The sequence below is a fragment of the Prionailurus bengalensis genome, chromosome D1, assembly GCF_016509475.1.
Source record: "Prionailurus bengalensis isolate Pbe53 chromosome D1, Fcat_Pben_1.1_paternal_pri, whole genome shotgun sequence".
Lineage (NCBI taxonomy): Eukaryota > Metazoa > Chordata > Mammalia > Carnivora > Felidae > Prionailurus > Prionailurus bengalensis.
The window spans coordinates 6627696-6649759 of record NC_057346.1 but is presented as its reverse complement, the minus strand read 5'-3'; the positions used below and the strand labels follow the sequence as shown (position 1 = coordinate 6649759).

The 22064-nt window shown below is 40.2% G+C and overlaps 1 protein-coding gene across 1 annotated transcript in view; it reads right to left on the bottom strand.

Moving 5' to 3' along the window:
* CUL5 (cullin 5) overlaps positions 1–22064 on the bottom strand; it is a 97330-nt gene that overhangs the window by 56009 nt on the left and 19257 nt on the right. Inside the window, exons 2-3 of the mRNA XM_043579248.1 lie at positions 20759–20868; positions 3237–3336 (exon numbers count right to left, since the gene is read on the bottom strand). Of these exons, the coding sequence (XP_043435183.1) occupies positions 3237–3336; positions 20759–20868 (210 nt within the window). The remainder of the gene's footprint in view (positions 1–3236; positions 3337–20758; positions 20869–22064) is intronic.

Here is a 22064-nt window from a genome sequence, read left to right as displayed (position 1 = left end):
TTCATATTGCATGAGTCCATTTGTAGGAAATGCACAAAACAAACAAAAGCACAGAAGGAGAAAGTAGATTAGGGGCGCCTGGGTGGCTCAGTCAGTTAAGCATCCGATTCTTGGTTTCGGCTCAGGTCATGATCTCACAGTTGTGAGATCGAGCCCCACAACAGGCTCAATGCTGCCTGCTTGGGATTCTCTTTCCCCATCTCTGTCCCTGCTCCGGTCATGCTCACATCTCTCCCTCTTTCTCAAAATAAATAAGTCACCTTAAAAAAAAAAGTAGATTAGTGGTTGCTAGAGTTTGTAGAGAGTGGGTAATGAGGGGGCGGGTTAACTGATCAGGGGTACAGTTTTTTTTAGGGTGACGAGAATGTTCTAGAATTTGTGGATGATGGTTGCGCAACTTTATGAATATATAAAATATGCTTTAAGAGGGTGAATTTTCTGGGGTGTAAATTACATCACAATTTTTTTTAAAAGGGTGGGGTCTATTTCTCCACCACTGGTTTGGGTTGATCCTGTGACAGGCTTTGACCAAGAGAATGCAGATGCGACACCGTGAGACTTCCAAACTGACCTGAGGAGCTCTTGCAGATTTCAGTATCACCTCTGAGGCTGGTTTCCTCAACAATGGAAAACCACCTGAGAGAGAAAGGCCCAGATGGAAGCTAGCACCGAACACCAAGTTTGTGAGAGAGGCTCTCCTGGATCATCCAGTCCTTGCAGAGCCAACAGCCACCTGCTGGCACATGAACACACCAAGGCCTGGGGCCCCTGGCTGGCTCAGTAGGTAGCGTATGCAACTCCTGACCTCAGGTCTGTGAGTTCAAGCCCCACATGGGGCATGAAACCCACTTTAAGAGAAAAAAGAAGCAGGGAGAGGGTAGCTAAACTTAGGCCAAATCAGGTGACCCTATCCCCAATTGCTAAATTATACAATTAAGAGCAAAAAAATACTTACATCAATATAACAAAATAACAAAAAAATTAAATACCCGAATAACTTCCCAAGCCTTGTACATTTATTTTTCACTTTCCATTTTGTCATTTTATATAATGCTATAAACATTTTAATGCAGATGGAAACAATCTCTCCTGTTTAAGAGATCTGGTCCTCCCTAACAAGATTAAGTTCAGTCTAACTACTGACTAGTAAAATAACTCAAAAAGCTAAATTCTCTTAAAGGTTTAGAAGTCATACATCTATGCCTAGCATTACTACTCCTACAATTTAAATGCTCAGAATCAGTGACACTAATCATCATCCTCAGGGTTTTTCTGAGGTCTACATTCCAGATTTCACTGGATCATATTACAGTGAAACACTTAACTTACTTTGTTTTCCAGTGTAAAGTGTATTTTTTTAACATTTATTAACAATACGTAAGGTGATTGTTTATGAGCCCATTTCCAGAAAATGAAGGATAAAGATCTATAAATTTGAAATATAATTTATATTCACCAAAAGTCATAAACAGATAAGGTGATATGCTTCCAAGGCAAGGAGAAACTATATTTCTAAATGAGTTCTAGAAAAGTATACTTTTCATTAAATTTTGATACCAAAACATTTATTTTTCTAAGCAAAGCATAAAAATATTACTTATATTCATTAAAAGATAATTTCCTATAAAACTATAGTTTTTAAAAAATCATTTATCAAAATGACAGAATTAATGATGTTATCAATAAAACATTTCATTTTGTAAGTAACACCCCATGTGACAGGATTCTTTTTTCATCATGGTAGTGGCTATTAGAATTAAATATATAACAATCATACACGTAACTTCAGTATCTTATATAGAAAAAGACCATTTTTTAGGTTAGGATAAAAATGTTAGGCTGCTATCAGTATTTAACAAAATTTCTAGCAGACAACTTTGGCTAATGTTGTATAAGAAACTGACATAAAAATTCACCTAAAGAATAAAAAAATTCTAGCTCTGTAGTTTTCAAAACTTCATTTTATAGAAAGGAAAATAATCTCAGGTCTTCAGGCCCTTCCTTCTTCAAAGTGTTAAGAGTATGGGGCACCTGGGTGGCTCAGTCAATTAAGCATCCGACTTCAGCTCAGGTCATGATCTCACAGTTAGTGAGTTCAAGCCCTGTGTCGGGCTCTGTGCTGACAACTGGGAACCTGGAGTCTACTTTGGATTCTGTGTCTCCCCCTCTCGCTGTTCCTCCCCCAGTTCACACTGTCTCTGTCTCTATCTCTCTCTCTCTCTCTCTCCCTCCCTCTCAAAAACAAATATTAAAAAGAATATTTTTTAATAAAACTGAAGCAGGCTCCAGGCTCCAAGCTGTCAGCACAGAGCCTGACACAGGGCTCAGACAATGAACTTTGAGACCATGACCTGGGCCAAAGTCAGATGCTTAACCAACTGAGCCACCCGGGCGCCCCAACCTAAAGAGCTTTGAATGACCTTTTTTTCATTTCAATATTATAAAACATTTCTATATATTATAAACAAGAGTGAATTTCAGCTCAGCAGCAGCAATGTAAAGGACAATGCAAGGATTTTACAGTTGAAGAAATATCTGGAATTGAAGAAAACTACTATCAGCTTGAGAAGAGATACAGGCTGTGAGAAAAAAACTGATTCATGTGTACTGACACTTGACAAAAAAACAGCGGGGGTGGGGACTTCTAAAGAACATATACAAAACTGAACTCTTTACATCTTTTTTTTTTTGACAGAGAGCAAGCATGTGCATGTGCAAGCGGGAGAGGGGCAGAGGGAGAAAGAGAGAGAAAGAGAGAGAAAGAGAGAGAAAGAGAGAGAGAGAGAGAGAGAGAGAGAGAGAGAGAGCTTTAAGCAGGCTCCATGCTCAGCACAGAACCCGACCTAAGAGTTGGACGATTAACTGACTGAGCCACCCAGGAGCCTCTTTACAGCATCTTTCAATGGAGGATGATATACTCTCTTAACAGAAAAGGCGCTAAGGGGCGAAAAAACAACCAAATCCAAATCATCTCATTAAAAATTTTAATCAAAATGGGGCACCTGGCTGGCTCAGTTGGTACAACATGCGGCTCCTGATCTTGGGGTTATGAGTTCGAGCCCCATGTTGGGGGTAGAGACTGCTTAAATAAATAAACTTAAAAAAAAAAAAATTAACAGATGTCCAAAGTCAATGTGATATTTTAAAATTACTTCTGGAAGCCCTACATTCAAAATCAGAAAACAGGAAATTCTCTGAGAAAAGTCTTAAACTTAATACAAAGATGCAGCACTTACTGCCTGTGCTTGCTTGATAAACTCAAGAATATCTTCTTTTAAAGCCTGATGAATTTTTGCTGGACCTTTATCATCCCAGAGACAGACTGCATGCACATCCCTGTAAAAATAAAAGTAAACGAACATGAATACCAGAACAAGAACAAAGACAAAACTCACGTCAAGTTCTGCATGAATAGTTTCCATGGATCAAGCTACACCAAGATGAGGGTGGCTGAATCCATCCATAGAACCAAGAATTTTTTGTAAGCTGTTGTCACACATACACTTGTTTCTTTTTTTATTTTACTTTCTCTGTCTGTTTTCCTCCTTAATCTCTATTTACTGGATTTTTTTTTTTTTTAAGTAGGCTTCACGCCAAGCACAGGGCTTAAACTCTTGAACTCATGACCCTGAGAACAAGACCTGACCTGAGGTCAAGAGTAGGACATTCAACTGACTGAGCCACATAGGCATCCCCTCACTGGATATTTTGAATTACAAAAGCAAGCTCCCGTCTTCCAATCCCACATCCCAAGGTTCACTACTATTAATTTCTTTCTCATGTAGCGACAAGTCTAAATTCTAATTCTTTACCAGAATATATGCAAACTATTCTTTAAAAAAAAATTAGTCATTTAAATACTAGCAAATCTCTTAGCTTCCCCCATATAGTCACTGTATTTACACACTAATTACCACTGTATCTCTGTTATTTAAAAAAACAAAACGAAAGCTCTCATAAGTTGGTATATTAAAACTCTGAATTTATAAAGCTGATATTATAGAAATATATTTAATGTTAATACAATATGTTCAATAAGTTAATTTCTTAATTGCCAAGCTGTAGAGTAGGGAAACTTATAACAAAAGGACAGAATCTTATATCGAGGATTCTTTTATCAAAAAATGTTCCCCAGTGATTTATTTAGTACCTAATGGAGCCCCTGTTATAAAAAATGTCAGAGAAATCAAAGTAAGCCATCTCCAGAATTGTAATATTGTAACAATGACCAAATAGTTTGCTTTATATACAGAATCTTAGGAACATCAATATAACTCAAAGTTCTGTCTGCATATTCATTTGAACTTAACTTTGTCACCTGTTATTTTTAGCTTTTACCTTAATAGTGGTATGTAGCTCACTGCCCAGGATGCAGCAAACATATAAATCTTTGCTAAATAACAACAAAATAGGAAAATCTGATTGCTTACTATGTGCCAGTTACTTTTCTAGGCTGTTTTTACTCATTTAAATCTTCACAGCAACTCTGAAAGAAATACTCTTTTTATCACCATTTCACAGGTGGAGAAACCGTGGCAAAGAAAGGTTAAGTAGCATTCCCAAAATTACACAGCTAGTATATAGTGGAAACAGGCAGCTGGGCTCCAGAACACACACTAAACCATTCCCCAAATTCACTCTTGCACCTCTCCAAACCAACCATTCAGCCAACAGCAGCCAAAGTGATCTCCATAAAACAAATCACATCATATGAGCTGTACCCTTAAAATCCTCCAATGGTTTCCTACTACTGTTTGAATAAACTATAAAATGATTAACTGATCCCTCTACAATCTCACCTCATGACTAAAATCAACCGGCTAAAATCAACTGATACAAAAAGAGGTTGATTCTGGGGCACCCGGGTGGCTCAGTCAGTGAAGCGTCCACTCTTGGTTTCAGCTCAGGTCAAGATCTCACAGATCGTGATATAGACCCCCATATCGGGCTCTGCTCTGACAGCTTGGGGCCTGCTTGGGATTCTCTCTCTCCCGACCTCTCTGCCCCCTGCCCCTCCCTGAGCTCACATGCACACACCTGTGCTTTCTCTCTAAATAAATAAATAAGCTTAAAAAAAAAAAAAGGTTGATTCTAATTCAGTATGCGTGCAACTACTGCGCATATAAACCCAAGATAGTTCAGGAACCCAGGAGAGGGGGAGAGTAGAAGTGAGAGGCAGAGGGGTAGTAAGGAAAAGGGAAGGCTCCCAGGAAGAGTTGGTTTCCTGAGCTTCATCTCCAAGAACAAGTAGGAGTTTGCCAGGCAAAGGTACAAGGGGGTGCGAGAAGGACATGGTACACACAAGTACCAGTAGGAGTACAGAACTGTGGATTACTGTGGTGCTTGCAGTGAATTTAACCAAATCACTGTGGTTCTCATATCAAGCAGGGAGTGGTAAGCAAGAAATTGGGCAAATGAAGCCTTTTGCAGCCACATACTACATTCAATCATGGTCCTACTGTATCCATCACCTAAACGTCTCTCCAATTTGGACGTGTGCATCTATTACCACCACCAAAGTCAAAACCACCATCATCTCTTACTCTATTTACTGTAACAAAACTCACATGCATGGACATGCATGGCACATGCATGTGCCAGGCACTGTACACATACTGACTCGTGTTAGTTTAGGTCTTCCCAGAAGCAGAGGGGATTAGACATGCAAGAGATTTATGGAAGGAACTATATGCAAGGGAAAATGCGAAGTGTGCTACAGGAAGCTGGGCGAGTGATAAGCCCACAATGCCAGTCTGATCCCTGTAGGGAAGGGTGGAAAGGAAGGTTGGGTAGGAAGAGCCTTAGACTGTCTTGCAGTTCTAAGAAAGTTTGGGAGTTCTGAGGCAGAAGTCACCCATCAGAGGAGTCTGTGCCACCCTGATGTAGGACTACCCTAGTATCCCTGTACTCAAAGTAGTGCTAGGTACGTTTTAGAATGGCTAAAATGTGGCGTGAGTCTCATAAGGCAAGAGGGAATGGTGTGGTTAAGAATGCAGAGTTGGGTCACTCCCAAGTAATCTTACCCATGAAAGAGCTAAACTTGTGACTGATTTAGCACATCTTCCCCAGCTCCCTTTTCTCAACCTCCAGGTATTCCTAACTTTTGTCACATCAGCCCTCTTTTCTCAACCTCTGGGTGCTCCTAAGTATGTCAACAATACGCTCATTCTTATTCAAACACAACACTACTCTTCATCACCCAGAAAACCCTGTCAACTCTCCAGGTCAATTTTAACACACAGTTTGAAAAACATGTAATGTACCTGAGGAATGGATTATGATAATACCCTTAAAGCTCTCTATGTTCCTTGCCCAGATCCTACTCTCTTCTATCCTCCCCAGAAGTAACCAAGCCTGAATTTACTATTTTTTAAGTTTTATGACAGACTATGAGTATTCCTGACCTTCACGGAAATTGTATCAATCTTTTGGAATCATTTTGTACTCAACATTGCTTCTGCTATTTACCCGTACAGACAATATGCAGTTTTAGTTCGTGCAGTTTATCTGTTGTATCAAATGGCACATCAGTATAAAAGGGAAGGAGTAATGGCCAGCAATAAATGTATGAAATTAAATCCGAATGGTTAAGAATATATTGTCTTGGAATATAAAACCAAAGTGCTCTTAAAAATGTTTGGGAGCTGGGGCGCCTGAGTGGCACAGTCGGTTGGGCGTCTGACTTCAGCCAGGTCACGATCTCGCGGTCTGGGAGTTCGAGCCCCACCTCAGGCTCTGGGCTGATGGCTCGGAGCCTGGAGCCTGTTTTCTATTCTTTGTCTCCCTCTCTCTCTGCCCCTCCCCCATTCGTGCTCTGTCTCTCTCTGTCCCAAGAAATAAATAAAAAACATTGAAAAAAAATTTAAAAAAAAAAAAAAATGGGAGCTCAAAAACCACAAAATACCTAGGAATAAATCTAACCAAAGAGGTGAAAAATTTATACACTGAAAACTATAGAAAGCTTATGAAAGAAATTTAAGAAGACACCAAAAAAATGGAAAAAGATTCCATGCTCCTGGACAGGAAGAACAAATATTGTTAAAATGTCGATACTACCCAAAGCAATCTACAAATTCAATGCAATCCCTATCAAAAAAACACCAGTATTCTTCACAGAACTAGAACAATCTTAAAATTTGTATGGAACCAGAAAAGACCCAGAATAGCCAAAGCAATCTTGAAAAAGAAAACCAAAGCAGGAGGCATCACAATCCCGGACTTCAAACTATACTACAAAGCTGTAATCATCAAGACAGTATGGTACTGGCACAAGAACACTCAGATCAATGGAACAGAATAGAGAACCTACAAATGGACCCACAACCATATGGCCAACTAATCTTTGACAAAGCAGGAAAGAATATCCAATGGAATAAAGACAGTCTCTTCAGTAAGTGGTGCTGGGAACACTGGACAGCGACATGCAGAAGAATGAACCTGGACCACTTTCTTACAACATACACAAAAATAAACTCAAAATGGATGAAAGACCTCAATGTAAGACAGGATGTCATCAAAATCCTCAAGAAGAAAGCAGGCAAAAACCTCTCTTATCTTGGCTGCAGCACCTTGTTACTCAACACATTTCTGGAGGCAAGGGAAACAAAAGCAAAAATGAACTACTGGGACCCCATCAAAATAAAAAGCTTCTGCACAGCGAAGGAAACAATCAGCAAAACTAACAGGCAACCAACAGAATGGGAGAAGATATTTGCAAACGACGTACCAGATAAAGGGTTAGTATCTAAAATCTGTAAAGAACTTATCAAACTCAAAACCTAAAAAACAAATAATCCAGTGAAGAAATGGGCAAAAGACATGAATAGACACTTCTCCAAGGAAGACATACAGATGGCCAACCGACACATGAAAACATGCTCCACATCACTCATCATCAGGGAAATACAAATCAAAACCACAATGAGATACCACCTTACACCTGTCAGAATGGCTAACATGAACAACTCAGGCAATAACAGATGTTGGCGAGGATGCGGAGAAAGAGGATCTCTTTTGCAATGTTGATGGGAATGCAAGCTGGTATAGCCACTCTGGAAAACAGTATGGAGGTTCCTCAAAAAACTAAAAATAGAACTACCCTACGACCCAGCAATTGCACTACAAGGCATTTATCCAAGGGATATGGGTGTGCTGTTTCGAAGGGACACAGGCACCCCCATGTTTATAGCAGCACTATCGACAATACCCAAAGTATGGAAAGAGCCCAAATGTCCATCGATGGATGAATAGATAAAGAAAATGTGGTATATATGCACAATGGTGTAGTACTTGGCAATCAAAAAGAAGGAAATCTTCCCATTTGCAACTACATAGATGGAACTGGAGGGTATTATGCTAAGTAAAATTAGTCAGACAAAGACAAATATAGGACTTCACTCATATGAGGACTTTAAGAGAAAACAGATGAACATAAAGGAAGGGAAACAAAAATAATATAAAAACAGGGAGGGGGACAAAACATAAGACTCATAAATATGGAGAACAAACAGAGGGTTACTGGCGGGGGTATGGACTAAATGGGTAAGGGGCATTAAGGAATCTACTCCTGAAATCATTGTTGCACTATATGCTAACTAATTTGGATGTAAATTAAAAAAAAATTAAATTAAAAAAAAAATGTTTGGGTGCCTGGGTGGCTCAAACCAGGGTGGTGCCTGGGTGGCTCAAACTGGATGGCTAATTCGGATGTAAATTAAAAAAAAAATTAAATTAAAAAAAAATGTTTGGGTGCTGGTTGAACATCCGCCTCTAGCTTTTGGCTCACATCACGATCCCAGGGTCGTGGGGTAGGGTCCTGCGTTGGGCTCCCCACTGACCATGGAACCTGTTGAGATTCTCTCTGTCCCTCTCCCCCACCTGTGCTCTTTCTAAAATAAAAATAAATAAATAAATAAATAAATAAATAAATAAATAAAGACATGTTGTAAGGGAAAATCTTAACTACTTAATTACATTATGAAAATCAGGGAGTCGGGGGAGTAGGAGAGGGACAAAGTAAAGGTTTTTCAAAGCTTTCAAGGGGACAGGGAGAAGGGACAGGAGAAACATCAAGCGGTAAGAAGTATTCCAAACGCTTCAACCTCCTTGGGCACAAAGAAAGTAAAACAGAAAGAATGTGACCCTGGTGTGACAAACAGGTATTTTGCTTTTAATTAATAGTAACACTATATGCCTGTGATTGAGAGTCGGAAACAGAAATATAACTACTAATGGAAATGAATTTTCAGATTAACAAAAAGAAGGAAAACAAAAAATGAAGCAGTAAGAATATCTAATAATTAGTGATAAAGTTAGAGAAGCAATAAACAAGAATATCAGCTATAACATTACACATGAACTCAATAAATTATCCCACTGGAAGACAGTAGGCCCTTCAAAAAGACAAATATTGTGTGATTCCACTTATATGAGGTACCTAGCATAGGCAAACAGGAGAAAAATGGGCTCCGTAGAGACAAAGAACATGAAGTTTTAAAAATGGATAATAATGTTGATGTTTGCACAACAGTGAACGTGCTCAATGCCACTCAACTGGTTAAAGTGGTACGGTTTTATATAATGTAATGTTTATGTAATGTAATTTCAAAAAAAAAAAAGGTACTAGGAAACACAAATAAAATAAAGCAGGGTGGCAACACTAGTATCATCCACAGAGGAATTTAAGGTTAAAATAACTACAGAGAGGACACATTATATAATAATGATAAAAAGCATTATTTATCAAGATATACCCAATTCTTTGGACCAAAAAACAAAACAAAACAAATTTATCTAAATATAAAACAAAAATAGAGGGGCACCTGGGTGGCTCAGTCGGTTGTCCGACTTCAGCTCAGGTCATCATCTCAGAGTTTATGGGTTTGAGCCCCACGTCGGGCTCTGTGCTGACAGCTCGGAGCCTGGAGCCTGCTTCCGATTCTGTGTCTCCCTCTGTCTCTGCCCCCCCCCCCCCCCCCCACTAAGGCTCGGTCTCTCTCTCAAGAATAGACACTAAAAAAATTTTTCTTTAAACACAAAAATAGTTACAAATGTAAGAACTTGATGCAAATACAATGCAATACGTTAAAGCATCTTTACTTCTACCAGTTAGGAGGCATTCAGCTGAACCATTAAATTCAATTATGAGTGGCTCAGACTATTATGTTATTTTTCTTAAATAACTAGAAGTCTAGAGATGGGCAGCTACTGGGGTTCATTCAGAGACTGAGAAGAGGCTCCTTCTCTTTCCACTCAGACACATTAGCGTGGCAGCCTCTTACTTCTGTGAAAAGGAGGACTGTGCCAGGCACGTTAGTTTAATTCATCTGAAAAGCAAAAACTTTCTCAGAAGCCCTCCTGTAGACCTATTTGCTGGAACTGTGTCACGGGGTGACCCAAACAGCAAGGAAAGTTGAAGACTATTACAATATGCAGCCAAGTGGAAAGTACATGGCACAGAATGGGGGTGCCTTAGCTAATCAGCAGTGTCTATCACAAAATCTCTTAACATCTGAAAATCTAGACAAAAGAAAATTAAGGACATAGAGGAATGTAAAAATACAATCAACAAATATGACTTATTAGAGATTCTTATTACAACTATCAAAATGATAATTTCTTCGGGGCACCTGGCTGGCTTAGTCAGTGGAGCAGGTGACTCTTAATTTGCGGTCGTGAGTTCAAGCCCCACACTGGCTATACAGATTACTTAAAAATAAGATCTTAAAAAAATACTATTTTCTATGAGCACATACACGCATATAAAATTTGTAAATATATTTATACTTATTAAAAAATTTTTTTTAACTATTTATTTTTGAGAGAGAGACAGACAGACCATGAGTGGGGGAGGGGCAGGGCTAGAGGGAGAGACAGAATCTGAAGCAGGCTCCTGGCTCTGAGCTGTCAGCACAGAGCCCGACGTGGGGCTTGAACCCAAGAACCGCGTGAAATCAAGACCCGAGCTGAAGTTGGACGCTAACCAACTGAGACACCCAGGTGCCCCTATAAAGACATTTTTACAGGCTATTTCCCTGATCATAATATATAAATAAGTAAATGATAAAAAAAAAACAAAACTCCATTATCAGAAGGTAAGTCCTTACATAATATGTGGATTAAAGAACAAAAAAACCTTACTAACTAAAGAATCTACTAACTTACTAAGAGAGCAATAAAAAGGCAAACATTTCATACTGCAAAGCCTGTGGTAATAATAAAAGCAGCATTAAAAAAATGTATAACCCTGGATGCTTTCATTTTAAATATAAAAAGATAAAAGAACTAAGAATTTATCTGAAAAGAAACTAGAAAAAAACCCAAAATAATTCAAAGTAACCAGAAAGAAGATACTAACCAAGATACAAATTATGGATGTGATAAGGAGAATAAATTGAATATTCTTCTTCCCAAAGAACTAATTTTTGCCTTTTCCTTTTTTCTACCACACAATGATTTTGTATTTCATTAATTTTGGCTTTTGTCTTCCCTTCCTTATACTTCCTTTAGTTTTAACATGCTAGGGTTTTTTCCTCATTAAAAAAAAATTTTTTTTCGTTTATTTATTCTGAGAGAGACAGAGACAGTGTGATCCGGGGAGGGGCAGAGAGAGAATCCCAAGCAGGCTCTGCACTGCCAGCACAGAGACCAATGTGGGGCTTGAACCCACAAAACTGTGAGATTATGACCTGAGTCAAAACAGAGAGTTGGATGCTCAACCGAGCCACCCAAGCACCCCTTTTCCTCATTTCTTGAAATGAGCACTTAGATCACTGACTCCCAACCTCTTTTTTTCTAACACATGCATGAAGGCTATAAACTCCTTAACACAGAGGTTGTTTTGATATGATACATCATATCAAAACAATTTTTAAAATGTGGTTATGTGAAAAGACAAAATGGATCAACTCCTCAAGACCAGATAAAAGTGGGGCACCTGGGTGGCTTAGTTGGTTAAGCATCGGACTTTGGCTCAGGTCACGATCTCAAGGTTCATGGGTTTGAGCCCCACATTGGGCTCTGGACTGACAGCCTGGAGCCTGCTTCAGACTCTGTCTCCCTCTATCCCTGCCTCTCCCCTGCTCGCACTCTGCCTCTCTCTCAAAAATAAATAAAATATTTTTTAAAAAAGACCAGATTAAAGAAAAATGCATAGGATTAGGGATGAAATACATGGTATATCCACACATACGATATAAATACGCTATTAATGCCATTTCAAATTTCAAAACCTAGAGGAAACAAAAATGAAATATGAGAATAGACTCTTTGTCTTATTCCCAATTAAAAAAAAAAATGTCTATTTATTTTGACAGAGCACGAGGAGAGGCAGAGAAAGAGACAGAAGGAAAGAGAGAATCTCAAGCAGGCCCATGCTCAGTGCAGAGCCCGACTCAGCTCGATCTCACGACCACAAGATTGCAACCTGAGCCAGTATCGAGTCAAATGCTTAACCGATTGAGCCATCCAGGCACCCTTTATTCCCAATTTTAAGTAAAATGTTTCCAACATATCACTATTGGGATGATGCCTGCTGCTGGAATACTTGACTAATTTATTTTTCCCATTTTTTGGGAACATTTCTTTCTTTATGCCCTCATCTATGGAGATGATCAACTTCTCATGTGATTTTAACTTTTTCTATTTGGTTTTAAGTTCAACTGTCATTTTATTTCCCTCCTTTTATTGATTTCTCTCCTTATCTTGTAAGTTTCTGAATCAAGATATTTTAAATGATCCTAAATGGTCGTGTGCGGATACCCAACTCGGTTCGGAATGCTGTTTGTGTTCTTCGGCTTCACAGTCAGTTTCTGTGGAACAATTTTTATCAGCTAAAATGTTTTGGTTTCCACTCTCTTGTGGTTTTGGATGGATGGTGTCTGTCATTTTCTATTTATATTCATCTTTTGGTCAGGATTCCTAGTTTAGGAGCACCTCCTCTTTAGTTTACGAAAGCTCAATTTCTTAATGGCCGACGCTGGGAACAGAAGAAAGGGTACATATTTCGTATCTGCTGGATCCTTAAATCCTCTAATTACTTACCCATCTGGAAATATTTTTATCTTGCCTTAATCTTGATTACACACTTGACTAGGTAGAGAATACCAGGTTTAGAATAAGATCCCTTCAAATATTTAAATAAAATGTTTCATCAGACTCCTACACCCAATTTGACCAATGAAAAGCACTGGGGATAGCCTGCTTTGAGACTTAACTGTACTTCATCACTCCAAGAAAAGTAGGACTATTTTGTTCATCCTTGGAATTCTGAAATTCCTTAAGGATGTGTCTTGGCATGTTTTTTTTTAGCACTTTCAATATTAAAACTCGTGGCGGGGGCAGGGGGCACCTGGGTGGCTCAGTCAGTTGAGCATCTGACTTCAGCTCAGGTCACGATCTCTCAGCTCATGGGCTGGAGCCCCGTGTTGGGCTCTGTGATGACAGCTCAGAGCCTGGAGCCTGTCTCAGAATCTGCGTCTCCCTTTCTCTGCCCCTCCCCTGCTCAGGCTCTGTCTCTAAAATAAACGAACACTAAAAAAAAAAAAAAGTTACATCTTTATTAAAAAAAAACTCGTGGGGATGGGTGGGAAGGGACAAGAGTATTCAGTCAATTTTCTTCTTATATTTTTGGACTATACCCTCTCCTCTACTATTTCTGTTCTCTCCTGGCATGACTTTACCCAATTCTAGATCGACCTTCTTCCTTTCTTTCTTTTTAACGTTTATTTATTTAGAGAGAGTGCAAATACAAATGCAGGAAGGACAGAGTGAGAGAGAAAGAGAAATAATCTCAAGCAGGCTCTGCACTGTCAGCACAGAGCCTGAGGTGGGGCTCTAACTCACAGACTGCAATATCATGACTGAAGTCAGACACATAACTGACTGAGCCACCCAGGTGTCCCCATATTTCTTAATTTCCATTTTATTTTCCATACTTTGTTTTTGCTCTACATTCAGGGAGAACTCTGCTTTTATTTTTCAAATCACTGATTTGGTCTTTTATTTTTTTTTTTTTTTTTATTTTTTTTTTTTTTAAATTTTTTTTTAACGTTTATTTATTTTTGAGACAGAGAGAGACAGAGATGAACGGGGGAGGGTCAGAGAGAGGGAGACACAGAATCTGAAACAGGCTCCGGGCTCTGAGCTGTCAGCACAGAGCCCGACGCGGGACTCGAACTCACGGACCGCGAGATCGTGACCTGGCTGAAGTCGGACGCTTAACCGACTGCGCCACCCAGGCGCCCCGGTCTTTTATTTTTTAGCTCTTTATTTTTTATTTCAAAGGTCTCTTCTTTATCTTGACTTTCATTTTCAGTGGCATCTCTTTCATTTTCTTCCTCTTTGATATAAACTGGAGGTTTTTTTAAGAGTTCTCTTCCGAACCTTGCATCATCTATTTCCTCTAAGATGGCCCTTGATGATCCCCATCTCCCAGTATTCATGGCCGTGTAAGTTCCCTCCTACAATGTACAAGCATTTGCATGATTAACAGCACATATGTAACGGTTTGTCACTTCCCAAATTATGTTATAAACACCATGAATTCCACCTTGGGAGGACCCTGTTTCACTCTGGGGAAAATACGCTGCCACACTGTAAACTGCCCTACGGAGGGGCCCACATGGTGAGGAACTGAACGCCTGCCAACAACCATGTAGGTAACCCGAAAGATCACTCAGCCCTAGCTGAGTCTAGGCCTACATCTTCTGCTGAGCTCCACTGCAACCTCGAGAGAGACTCTGAGTTACGCCACCCAATTAAGCTGCTACCAGCTTCCTGACCCTCAGAAACTGTGACAGAGTGTTTTTTACTTCCAGATGCTAAAGTTTAGAGGAACTTGTTATGCAGCAAGAGACAAATGATAAACAGAGATACAACAAAGAGAGGCAGAGAACTATTGTAATCATTCAGATGAGGATGGGGGAAGAAGCTGGGATGGAAAGAAGTTTCATTCAAGAGATATTTAATAAAAATCTATGAAACCTAGTAATCAACTGAATATGAGGGAATTAAAAAACAGAAAGCTGATGGTAGCTTCTAGATGTTCGGTTTGAAACTATGAATAACACATTTTTATCATTCTAAATTTGGAGTATTTACAGAACTTAAGAGACCAGACACATAGAGGAAAAAACAGACCATTTGAGTCTGGAAGTTCATGTCACGAGAATAATCTAGATTGCTTTTGCAGATATGAGAACTCAGTTAAAGGAATAAAAAGAGATGAAACTCTGGAGGAAACCAAAATTTAAGAGGTGCACAACAAAAAGTCAGCTTACATGACAGAGATGAGGCAGACAAGAGAGGAGAAAGCGGCGTCAAAAACCAACTTGGTGTGGGGGGCGCCTGGGTGGCTCAGCCAGGTGAGCATCTGACTCTTGGTTTCGGCTCAGCTCATGATCTCATGGTTCATGGGTTCAAGCCCCACATCAGGCTCTACGCTGACAGTGTGGAACCTACTTGGGATTCTCCTCCCTCTCTCTCTGCCCCTCCCCTGCTTGTGTGTGGCCCCCCTCCCAGATTCAAATCAAAATAAACTTTAAAAACAAAAACAGAAACCAACTTAGGAACAATAAAAATACATTTAAAAATAACTTATAATAAAGATAAATTTTCTTTAAAATGAAGCATCCCAAGTTCAAAATAATTTATTATTTAATTCTGGCATCGACCTCACAAACCAGAGTCAAACCAAGTATGTATACAGAACAGCAGCAGTTATTAACCAAGGGAGGTACCGTCCCCACAGAGGCTCATGGGGAAAAATCTGAGAGCTTTTCTTTGGTTTCATTAATGAGAAGTAGGGAGGAGAGTACACGGGGAGTGTCCACTACTAGAGGTGATGAAGGTGAAGGCCACAGGTGATAAACATCCTGCAATATGCAGCACAATCTTGCTTAACCACTTAAAATGCCAACAGTGCTCTTACTGAGAAACAAGGATATATGAGAAAAAAATGGAACAAATAGCCAATGTACTTTAAAAATAATACAATATTTTAGTGCCTCAAATTTAGAAAGATATAAGCAATCTAAGTATTAACTCATGTGATCAAACAGGCTAAAATCTGAAAGGTTTTAATTAATGTAGGTCTTGCAATTTTGGTGATGGCATGTAAGATATACAAGAATTCTTTAACCTAAAAGGACTACATATCGAGCTGCCTTAGATACCTCAAGGAGATCAAGGAATTTTACAGAAATGACGTGACGAGACCACTAACTAGGGCACGTACGAAGGTGTTGACAATTTCTGCTTAGAAACAGACTTGAAGCAGGGACACCATCACACTACGCTCCCTCTCCTAGTCGGGAGTGCACAGGAAACAAGCATTATTCTACATGATAAATGATATTATCAACACAAATTGGCAAAAACAAAAAAACCAAAAAAAACCCCACCACATTCAACATATTATTCATAAAATAGTTTAATCAAATAATTTAAGAAAAATATATAATATACATGAATGCTACGAATTTTTTAAAGGGCTTAGCTATTTCTTACTGAACTCTAATTTTTCAAAAGGCAGAATCATGCGTGTAAGTCAATTAATATTATGCAACAAGTTCTACATTATTTAGGGAAATTAAATTTTTCTTATGTGATAAAGAGAAAAAGAGCACAACAGCTTAATGTGTTTGGGTTACTCAGTCACACACCTACAACTCACTAGTAGAGTATTTCACTAGACCATGCACAAAAAGATTATAGCAAGTCTGAGACAGTTATCCTTAGGAAGATATGCTTGCAAGGCTGGTGCTTGGCTACTATCTGGGAACTTGAATTTTGCAAAGGTTCTCACCGTTTCCCTATAAGAATGGCTCATGGTGCCTTAATGTTTCAGTAAACAATCTGATTTATGATGAACACTTGCTTTTCAACTAGGAGTCCGGAATTTTAGGTCATGTCAGGCAGAGGCTATTGTGACCAGTAAAAACCCTGGGCACTGAGTCTTTAATGAGCTTTCCTAGTAGACATAATTTCACATGTGCTGTCACAATCAGTTGTTGGAGAAGTGTCTCCTGTGTAACTGCAATGGGAGAGGATGCTTGGAAACTTGTACCTGGTTTCCCCTGGACTTGCCACCCCACCTTTGTTGCATTTGGCTTTGTATCCTTTACCGTAATAAATCAGAGCCATGAAGATGACTATATGCTGAGTCCTAGGAGTACTCCAAGCAATCAATGAACCTCGAGGTGGTCTTGAAACTGATACAACTGGTGTCAGAAGTGGAATTCACTAGCACCGCTGTGACTCACTGAAACACGGTGACAGCACTGTCTGGTAAAAGGAAGAAGTGATGGGATGATGAAGTTTTGTGGTTTGGGGGGCTATGAAATCATCCATGGTATGAAACAGCAGCTGAGTTGCTATCTTTCTGAAGAGAAAAGAGTTACCTCGGAAATTTGAAAATGAAAGGTCTAACCCCAGCAGAGTTGGCTAGCACAATCCCCTGGCTGCTTTTGGCCATGCTGATAAAGTAGGAGGAGAAACGGCACAGTCTGGGTGACACCTGTGATTTCTGTTCTTGCCTCCAATTGGAAAGAGAAAAGGCCCAGAGTTTTAGGTGAACCAAAAATGTCAAATGTTGATTTTGGTTTCCCCCGCAGCCATGAGGAAATAGTTAAACAAGATGCCAGGGTTGGAGAAAGCTTTATATAAACCATGGGAGAAAACGTTGGGGGTGGGGTGCTTGCAGGGAGAAGAAACTACTCCAGCTGTTTCTTCAGCCCAACAGCTATTGCTGAAGCAATCCTTCCAGGTCCCTTGCACTCCAGTCAGGAACTCCCAGCAACTGTAAATGCTAAAGTTACTGCTAGGGGTTTGAACAGGAGGTCAGGGGAGGTTTAAAAAATGGCTTTGTATTTTGTAGCTATTATATCTGGATGTATGGCCAAAAAAGATGCAAAATGCGATATGCTTGTACTTTTGTAACTGCTGGAGGGGTTGTATCTATCAGGAAAGTTTGGCCCTAAAAATTAGCGGACACAATTTTCTTGCCTTCAGTTGTTGGGGAGGTGACTGGCGTTTAAAGTGTTTGAATACTGGGGTGCCTGGGTGGCGCAGTCGGTTAAGCGTCTGACTTCAGCCAGGTCACGATCTCGCGGTCTGGGAGTTCGAGCCCCGCGTCAGGCTCTGGGCTGATGGCTCAGAGCCTGGAGCCTGTTTCCGATTCTGTGTCTCCCTCTCTCTCTGCCCCTCCCCCGTTCATGCTCTGTCTCTCTCTGTCCCAAAAATAAATAAAAAACGTTGAAAAAAAAATTAAAGTGTTTGAATATTGGCAACAGAATAAAAGTCTCTGTAACAGGTGATATTTACTATTATTTTTACCTATTAGTATGTTGAGAAGACAACATGAAAACAAAGGAAATCTTCAGACAGAAATACTTTTGGAGTTTTAAAAAGCAGTTTTTAGTGGCCACTGAGCTCTGGCAAAATCAGATGTCTGACCCTCAGAGGCTAATGATTTTCCAGCCTGATGTGCATATTTCTGAGTGGGTCAATTTGGACTCCAAGACTGGTAAGATAAAAAAGGCTTAGAAAAGTCTTGCTTGTCACTTGGACTTGGAACATGACTGTGTATCTGCAGCATCTTGGCTTCCTGCTGCAGAAGAAAACTTGCTCTCTTTTTTAGAGTCCTGAATTCACAGATCTTAACTGCCTGGTCTCCGAGCTGAAACTTGATACTGTCTGTTTCTGACTGTTTCAACCTCAGCATAAGCTGTACTGAACTAAAGAGCCAACGTATACTCAGCGAGCAGGGGTCTGCCATGAGGACCGCTGCAGATATCAGATCCCCTCTGCAGAACCACAGACTGAAAGCATCATGGATTCTGGCTGGACCACCTGAATCACTTGCAGATGCCTAAAGAAAAGGGCTTATTCTCTGATGGAGCCGTCTGAAGTCAAGCTTCTGGCTGACACTCTACATGTGATACCGAGACTAACTGCACTCCTAACTTGTGGTCACCACCAAGAGCTGCAAGAGTCAATCTCACTGTGAGTGACTTGTGTTCAGTTTTCTGGATTTGTTGCAGTTTTCAACAACTGATGAATAATAACCTGATTCTATTTCACTCACCTCACCTCACCTTAGTAAGGCACCTTGGTTGCTAAAGGCCGCTGTCTCCAGAAAGGAAGTGATCTTTTCTAGGCTGCTCACTAGATAAATGATTGGGACAAAAGGCATGGGAGGTGACATAAACTTTAAAAATTTCTGAAAATTTGGAATTTCATCCAGACCAACACCTAAAAATGATACATCTTTCTAGTTAAGGTGTGTAAAAATTGTTTTTCTGTAAAAATGCTTTTGCTCCTCTTGCAAATCCACCTAATTGGGGGGGGGGGGGGGCGGGGGGGAGGGGCAGTTTTCATTACTGAGTGAGACAGAGTGATCTTACAAGAGAGAAAAAACCAAACCCAGCACCTGAGAAGGCTCACAGGAGGAGGAAGACATTACTGATTTTTTATTTTCCTAAGTATTCTAAAATTCCTGACATTAGCCTTCCACACTGCTGTGAGTACCCTGAGGTCAAACTTCACCACACTCAGAGACAGGAGGGAGCAGCCCAACTCCTACACGCTCCACAAAGAGCACATCTAAACATCATCCACTAGTGAGGCAAATCAATTGGTGTCATGAATAAACAAAACTATCCGGAACTAATGTCCTTTAGGCACCTCATCTGAAGACAAGGCCTGAACTGAATTAACAGAAATGGATTGAGAACTCTACGAGGGAAATTGGGGGCTGGTGATCACATCCAACCTGACTAATGTATGTCTTGCCTGGAGTCCCCTAACAATTGCAAACTCCTTGTATCTGGGTTGCCGCACATGTCCTCTGAGACTGCACTTCTTTGGGGATGTACTGTAATGACCATGACGCTGCTAAGACTCTGGACAGTTCTCAGGTGTGCTTCCACGTATAGGCCAGAGGTGTGCTGGGCCTGAATTGAAGGCTCAGGCCACATTAAAAAAAAAAAAAAAAAAAAAAAAAAAAGGTTGATTATTGAAACTGAAGGAGAAAACCACCTAGTTTCCTAAAATAAACTTCATGGTTGATGGGATTTATTGTCACTCATTAATTCTAGGACCTCTAAAACGCATAACTGAAATCAGTACTAGAGTCTGGTCTTGCCCTGCCCTGCGGTATCCCACTGGTAACAGTTTTGCTGTTAAGACATTTTCAGTCAAAAGCCAAGAATTAATTTAAATGGTCAACAATTTCCTACACTGATATAAAACTCTCCTAATGATAGGAATGGACCCCGGTGCCTTAAACGTACAAAATACATACAAACTCTATGAGCATCTGGAATCTGGGTACATATCAAGCAGAGGCTACCTTTGTGACCAGCCCCTAATGAAAACTCTCAGTACGGCGTCTCCAAGAGCGTCTCAATTAAACAACATATCACACATGGTGTCAATCCTGTCGCTGGAGAAGCGAAGTGTGTCCTGTGTGATTTCACAAGTACTCTTGGAAGCCTGTGCCCATCGTTCCCCAGGCTTTACTCTCTGTGCCTTTCTTTGTACTGATTTTGCTTTGTATCCTTTTGCTGTAATAAACCACAGCTGTGAGTATGACTGAATCCTCCCGGCAAATCACTGAATGGAGATGAGGGCTTGGACGAGTAATAATTGTAAACGAGTAAACAGTCCAGTCTAGAGTCAGCATTCCATTTGAATATACAAATGCATCACCAAAATTTCCTTTACTTTAGCAAAAAGTTAGAGTGAATGGATTACTTACGAAAACAGATCAAACCACTGCTGTTTTGTAACAGATTCCTGGCGTAAAAGCTTCAAAACAATTGGACGCATGAAATCCCATTTGTCTTCAAACTGAAGTGAACCTTTATTCTTAAAAAAAAAAAAAAAGATAAACAGTTTAATTTAAATGCAGTTAAATCAGAAGTGTCCATTATTTTTGTCTTTTAGAGTTAGCTAGAGAAACACAAGGCTGGACATGTAAAAGAATCGTTTTCTATAATGGAATCCCTAGAAACTTAATCTGGTTTCGGAGAATCGCAGGAAGACACCACAAAAAAGAAAACTAATTGTACAAACGTGGAAAGAATTTCGCCTTGCCCAAGGACAACTTCTGACCTTTGTCCTTGACTTCTGGTAGTTATTAATCTCTGGGCTGTTAGAATGTACATCTGATAACAGAGTTTTTGTTCACCTGGTAACCTTGGTACAAACTGGACAATCTAACAAATGTGATTCAGGGAGGGAGCTGGCCACACCTATGGAGTCCTTAGGGTGGGGGCTGACCAATCCAGAAACACCAGCGTAACTATGGGAGGTGGTTTTTGGTTAACCAAAATGGAGACCGAGATGACTCACAAGTAATCAGTCAGTCGTGCCTACATAACGACACCCCAATAAAAACTGTGGACACTAGGGGTGCTGACTAGCTCGGTGGGTGCAACATGCGATTCTTGATCTCAGGGTTGTGAGTTTGGTGAAGAGAGTACTTAAAAATAAAAATTAAAAAACGAAACAAAAAACTCTGGAGACTAAAGGTTGGATGAGCTTCCCTGGCTAGTGTGGAGGCCTCTTTTAAGTAAAGGGCCCACAGCAATCCCCTGACTGAATACCGACAGACCCACGAGGTGACCCACCTCAAACTATCCATAAGCCCTAACTGACCAATGGGCTACTTACAACCAGGCACAGTTACCAACAAAGGGGAAATTCGTTGTGTCCCCATACACCCTCACCTTTCTTCTTTAAGTATAGCCTTCATCCCCTGCCTCGTAGCAGACAGTCTCTCCTCGGCTGTCCTGCCCGCCACTCCCTTGCAATTCATTCAATGAACTTCTATCTCCTTGCTGCTGCCTTGGGTGAATCCTTTCATCGCCCACACCACTGGCTTCCACCTGATTGTCACCCCCCATTTGGGGGCCCCCATCTGATCGAGAGGGCCACCACAGCTAGCAGGACTCCACACACACTGTCACACATCAAGGCCAAGAAAGAGAGGTGATCTGACTACAGTGGAGAGGAGGAGGAAAGCTCCGTGTCTGGAACTCTCCTAGACTCTGCCCTATGTG